The sequence below is a fragment of the Ammospiza nelsoni genome, chromosome 8, assembly GCF_027579445.1.
Source record: "Ammospiza nelsoni isolate bAmmNel1 chromosome 8, bAmmNel1.pri, whole genome shotgun sequence".
Taxonomy (NCBI): Eukaryota; Metazoa; Chordata; class Aves; order Passeriformes; family Passerellidae; genus Ammospiza; species Ammospiza nelsoni.
The window spans coordinates 12,472,317-12,478,846 of NC_080640.1; the positions used below are offsets into that span (position 1 = coordinate 12,472,317).

Genomic DNA, 6,530 nt, shown 5'->3' on the forward strand with positions numbered 1-6,530 from the left:
TCCTCCCTCTTCCCAAAAGCCAACAGCAGAGAGCATGTTTCAAACTGAATAAGGAAGCCTTCGCAAACTGTTAAGGCTGCTTTCAAAAGCTTCCACTTCACCATCAGACCAGCCTTGGCTGCATCCCAACTCCTGCACAGCCCTGTGTGCTGCTGGAAACCCCCCACAAACCAGAGCCTGGGTGAAAAAACACAGGAAGGGCTGAGAAGGCTCCAGAACTGGTTTCAACAACTTTTTCAAGTAAGTGACTTAATTTTTTCTTGCTTTCACATATATTTTGGGGAAAGAAACAGAGGCTCTTAAAAACTTACCTGCTGCAACTTCTTCCTTTACCTGCTTACAACTTTTCCCCTTCTACCCAACCCTCTCTCTCAGACCCTAACTACCAAGCAGAAGAAGGGTAACCTCTAAGTGGCAAATACTTCTCTTTGCCAGCTCCTCAGATATTTGCTTTGCCATTTGCCAGGCTCTGTCAGGAAGGTTACAGGGCCATGTTTATCGGGGCTGTTTGTGGGTAACTAACAACAGATGCTTGAACTCCAGCAAGTTTGTGGGCTTGGCATCTGGCTGCAAACGTGGAGCTCTGGCAAGCATGGAGATGGAGGCCTGGCTCCCCATCACGTGGTGGCGGTTTTCAGCTGGTCTGTCTCCTTTGCAGAGGGAGTTTTGCATATGGAAAACTGGGAAGCTGCAGGAAGACATTAAGGGCTGTTTACATTTGAACTCGGCAATATCACAGCGTGACTTTGGAGGGATTGCCATGGATTAGACACAGCAAAGAACAGAGGCAAAATTTCTGTCCCTGTTCCCCACCCGTGCCCCATAAAGAAAGGGAGTAAACCAGGATGTGTTAAGGCAGCAGATCAACTGAGGCAGAGGAGTGATTTAAAGCACAGTGTAAGAGCAAGCCCTGTGCATAAGACCATAGGGATTAAAGTATCTTTGTCTCTTCTGCCTGCCTATCCCTGAAGTCTTGTCCCCGCAGTTGGGGTGGCCCAGGTAAGACTTTGGGGCAGGTTTGTGGGCCATGGCCCCCAGGCAGCCCCAGTGCTGGTACTTCCAGCACTGTGCAAGCTGCCAGAGGCAGTTGGTTGGGTGCCCAGGTCCTTCCTGTCTCCAGCAAACCCTGGTGACAGCAGTTCCTCTAAGGCCAGAGGGTTTCGTCATGGGTGAGGTTCACAGGGCTTGCAAGGTGCTTGAGGCTTCCTGAGGAGAAACCCTGTGGAGATGCAGCACTGATGGAAAGTCAGCTAAGAAATTAATTGAATCCAGCTTGCAGATGGGATGGGGGAATGGATGTTGCAGCAGAGAGTGTGGATACAATTCCCAGTTATTTCCGTGCCCTTAAAAAAAATCAGGGAACATGATTTTCCCTGCTTGGCCCCAGGTGCCTGCAGCCCTGTCGATGGGGTGTAACCCAGGCAAAGGGCACCAAAGAGCATCTCTGGCACTGAGGCTGCAGGTTGAGGGGCTCAATCTCAGGGCAGCAATTAAGAAGCTGAGCAGGGACTGCAGGCCAGGACAGGAAGTACGATTTTGTGAATCAGCTGCAGGATGGGAGATCATCCTGACACACCCAATCCTAGCAAAAGCTTACACATAATTGCTGTCCCAGCTCTATGAGCATTTGGTGTTTGTATCCTGGGACATCAGGATAAGCTTTCCCAGAAAGCAACTTCTCTTGCTGGTATGAACAGCCCCCAAGCATCCCTTCACCCTTCTCAGCAAAGGCTGCTCCTGCCTGGGCCTCCCATGCTGCGTTTCTGTGCTCCCAAATCTTCTGGGATGTCTCACAGCACCCCTTGCTGCCTTCCTCACATACCTGTGTCTATTCATGAGTATTAAATCATCAGCTGTAAAGAGGGAGGCAAAAGCCACACAGGACACCTTCAAAGCAGCACAACCCTAGCACCCATGTGCCACATATGGCTGGGCTACTGTGAGTCAGTTGCAGGGCTGGGGACACATCCCACCACCAGTGCTCTGGTCCAGTTTTCCCAGTAACATGGTGTCCTCCTTCATTGCAGGTTTGGGTGATCATCAAGAGCTTGCCAGTGATGCTGACAATAATTGCCTCTGAGAGGTGACTAAGACCAAACAGAAGGAAAGAGGACAAATGTGCAATTGAGAGGGACAGAAAGGTGTGTCCCACCTGTCATCTTTGCTGTAGTGAAGCTTTTGGAGGGCTTAGTGGGAAACAAAAAGGGCTGAGGTTTCATATATTGCTTAGGATACCTTTTGAAGTATCCCTGTATCAGCAGCCAGCTCCACAGGCTGGGACACCAGGTGGGAAGAAGTGACATCGGTGAAGGTGTCTTGCTCCTGGAACAGCTCCTTGCAACTCAGCTAGCACCAGGCCTTTCATCCCCCACTGGAGTGTTCCTCAGAGCTGGGGGCTGAGCCAGCACAGCCCCCACTGCAGAACACATCTCTCAGGCCCCGGGCAAGATGGCCGCCCTCATCGCTGAGAACTTCCGCTTCCTCTCCTTGTTCTTCAAGAGCAAAGACGTGATGATTTTCAATGGGTTGGTGGCCCTGGGCACGGTGGGGAGTGAGGAGCTCTTCTCAGTCGTCGCCTTCCACTGCCCCTGCTCCCCTGCCCGCAACTACATCTATGGGCTGGCTGCCATTGGTGTCCCGGCCCTGGCCCTCTTCCTCATTGGTGTCATCTGGAACAATCACACCTGGAACCTGGTGGCCGAGTGCCACAAGCGGGGCACCAAGAACTTCTCTGCTGCTGCCACCTTCCTCCTCTTTGGCTCCATCATGGGCCGAGCGTCCGTGGCACCCATCACTTGGTCGGTCATCTCGCTGCTGCGTGGGGAAGCTTACATCTGTGCCCTCAGCGAGTTTGTCAAGCCATCCTCCCTCGACAAGTTTCCAGCTGAGTACGGGGCCGAGGTGCTGGCCAAGATCCCCTGTAGAGATGTCCCGGCAAACCTCACCAAGTTCAGGGACGAGGTGACACGGCGGCTGAGATACGAGTCCCAGGTAGGCACAGCAGGGAGAAGCCACAGGGAGTGGGTAAGACAGCCTTGCCGTGTCCTAACGCAGCCTCTCTCTTCTCTCCCAGCTCTTTGGCTGGCTGCTCATCGGCATCGTTGCGGTGCTGATTTTCCTCACCAAGTGCCTGAAGCACTGCTGCTCGCCGCTGAGCTACCGGCAGGAGGCCTACTGGGCCCAGTACCGCTCTAACGAGGACAAGCTCTTCCGACGCACGGCCGAGGTCCACTCCAGGATCCTGGCAGCCAAGAACGTGAAACAATTCTTTGGCTTTGTGGCACTGGACAAGGAGGAGAAGGAGCTGGTGCAGGAGTTCCCGGTGGAGGGCGTCCAGCCGAGCCCCCAGTGGAATGCCATCACAGGTGTCTACATCTACCGAGAGAACAAGGGCTTCCCGCTCTACAGCCGCCTCCACAAGTGGGCCAAAGGGGTGGAAGGGAACGGGCCAACCCCAGAAGGCCATGAACTGCTGTTTTTAGCTTCCTAAGACAGAAGTGAACCAGCAGCGCTTCCCCAGACTGCCTGGCAGCCCTTCCAGTATCCGTGCTCAGCTGAGAGATGCACTGGGAACATTCCTCCCAGCAGGATTACTTCTATCAGCAGGTAAAAGGAATCAACAGCCTCAAGGCAGAGACTGATAAGCAATACCCTGAGCTGGGGAACCCCTCCCTTGGAGACAAGACTCTCATTGCTGCTCCCAGAGACACAGGGGAGCAAGGAGCAGATGCAGCCCTTACCTCCAGGCTGCCAGTGCAGCCCTCTGCCTGACACACCAGCAGAAGCCTTAGGGAGCAAGAGATGGGCACATTTCTCACTGTGACTCGTGCAGTCCCACTTGTCTCCCCCCGCCAGCCATCCCATACCTATTTGTTTTATTGACATTGATATCTTCTTACACACTTGTGTGATGCCTGTTACATAGGCAGGTCCCAGAGCACTTTACAGACTTTACAGTGCAGGTAAAAGAAGGAAGCTGTGGGTAAATTCCTGAGGCAAGGAGGATGCAATAGCATCTGGTAAGGAATGGGTCAGTAATAGCCACACACCAAATAACTGAGAGACTAAAGCAGGAGGAATCACCAATATTCTTGGTATTCAGAAAGGCACTCTGTAATTACCAATTTGAAATTTGGGTAAGACACCAAACTCCCTTTGTCCTTACTAAAGTGCCTGGCAATCTCTAATGAGCCCAAATGGTCACCACAATGAGTTTATAAACCCAGAGGAGGCACCATCAGCAGAACAGCTTTGGGGCAAGGTAGCGAGGTGGAGACTGAGAGGAATCAGTACCCACAGTACTGTCTGCATCTCACTGCATTTGTCATCCAGCCATCAGATGAGAGTCCTTTGTTTGGGTTACAAGCTGCAGGATGACCTCAACCAGAATGAGCTTTACATAAATGTATGTATGAACATACATATAGTGGATATAACATATAACTGTAGTTAGTCTGTTGTATTAATGGAGCATCTTTCTCAGAGGGGAAGGGGATGAGAAAGCTGACAGCCCAAAGAGCACATTACATTCACCCATCTGCTGCACTGGGACTGCAGCCCTGGAGCAACAAGGGGACAGCAGGAACAGGAGGGGGGAGCAGCTCTCTCCCTACACATCTACCACTGAATGTTCTAAACCTCTTTCCACTGCCTTAATTGGCCCCTGAAGCACAATGTCTCTTTTATGGACTTGGCCATACTCTGGGAAAGCAAAACCAGAAGGGTGTAAAATTACTACCCTCACCATCACACTGTGTGACTATGGCTTCAAGGCTGCTCCTCTGGCATTGCACAGTCCCTTTTCTCCCAAGGGTCAATCCTGTGTACACTGTGTAAAGAGCTGGCATGACAGAGAAGTTTGGCTTTCCTACTTGAACTGTTTTGTTATAGATACAACTTCCTTTTACACTGTGTCACTTACCAAAAAGTCTAAAGTTGTTCAAAAAACAGCCCAAACCCACAAAACTCAGAGGAGTACACACAAGAAGATTTTAAATAAATTATTAAAGGAGAGTTATTTTTCATTGACTTCTGAGTTTCTTCAGGGGGGTATAAAAGGCATAATTTAACATTCTCTTTGAACTCAAGGACTGGGAACTTATTTTTTCTTTCTATTAAAGATTCAGATCCTCTCCTATCCAGATCATCTGAGAATGTTTCAAAGCATTATCACATATTACAAGTTAGTAACTTGGCTTTTTAGAGTTATTCTTGCAGTGAGTAGCACAAATCTTGTATATCAGGATACACAATTGCAGCAAAGGAGAGAAAATTCTTTAAAAAGCTTTTGACAAGTATGGTGTCTTGCAAGAAAGAGCTGCAGGCTACTCCCTCACATAAAGAGGCTGGAACACCGCTTAATGGGCGAGGCATCCCAGGATCCCTGTTCAGCCTCTCCACAGATTTGCTTTGCATTTGTGGGAAGGCTTGGCTCTCAGCTTCATCAACTAATCCACAGAAATAATCAGATGGAAGTTAAATTAAATTGCATTAACTTGAGATGAAAGGGAGTTCATTTGCATTTCTTCATGCTGGCCCTCGTGTGCGAACATGCAGATGCACACGCCACCCCCACACAGCCAGCAGACACAAGGTAACTTGCTGAAACAAAGCTGAGTTCCTCTTACTTCCTTTATTTCCCTTGCCTTCCTCCTTGATAGTCCCAATGATTCCTTTGAACCACCTCCACTATGGTTCCTTCTCTTCCCTTCCCTCCTTTGAAGGAAAGGGGCAAGACACGTAATGCTTGAGAATGGATTTTTATCCTAAGAATAAACCATGAGCACAAACCATCTTTTGTTCTGGTTGCATCTCTTCTCTCCTGTATTAAATCCACTCTCTTTCCATTGGCTGGGATGGGCTAGGGGCTTGTCCAGCTTGCCTGTTTTCCCTCCCTCTTGTTGGAGAGGCATGCTTGAGTGGACAGCTGTCAGTGAGAAGTGGAGCAAGACATTACACTCAGAAATTTGTTTGAATTGCAGAGGTTTGGTTTTTCTCCTCTCTGCCACCCTCTTTGAGCGTGGTCTCCACTGAGACAGCCCTAGGCCTCTGCCTCTCCTGGCACATCAGCACCCTTAGGAATATATCCCTGCTGCTCCTGACACCCAGTGTCCCCCAGTGACAATGCTGAGGTGAGGAACATTAACCCAGATGGTTTTACACACAAGCACAAGCAGCCAGGTTAGATTTTCCACTGAAATGCCAAGAGTGAAATTGAGCCACCCATCTCCCTGGCATGCTGGATCACACAAGCTGTGAGCTCACACATCCCCTGCTGCTCCTCCAAAGACCAACAATAATCCCATCACAGAACAGCCCACAGGTCACAGCTCCCAGCAGCAAGATGGGTTCAAACCAGGCTCCTCCAGTACAGAGAATTACACACAGGTCTTTCACCTCTCCTGCCTAGTACAGACAGTATAATAGCTCCAGTAGTGAAGAAGAAACAATACCTCAGAGGGATCTTGGTTTCTATTGCAACGCTTATTTACATGTTCTGTTATGCAACTAATTAATCCAAAAGAAAGAGC

At 49.8% G+C, this 6,530-nt stretch overlaps 1 protein-coding gene across 1 annotated transcript; it reads left to right on the forward strand.

The window, feature by feature from the left end:
* The first annotated feature begins 25 nt into the window (after window positions 1–25).
* On the forward strand, window positions 26–5,017 carry CALHM2 (calcium homeostasis modulator family member 2). Its single transcript, XM_059477025.1, has 3 exons — window positions 26–240; window positions 2,028–2,991; window positions 3,074–5,017. The coding sequence occupies exons 2-3, from the start codon at window positions 2,449–2,451 to the stop codon at window positions 3,488–3,490; spliced, it is 960 nt and encodes a 319-aa protein (XP_059333008.1). The 5' UTR covers window positions 26–240; window positions 2,028–2,448; the 3' UTR covers window positions 3,491–5,017.
* The last annotated feature ends 1,513 nt before the right edge of the window (window positions 5,018–6,530 follow it).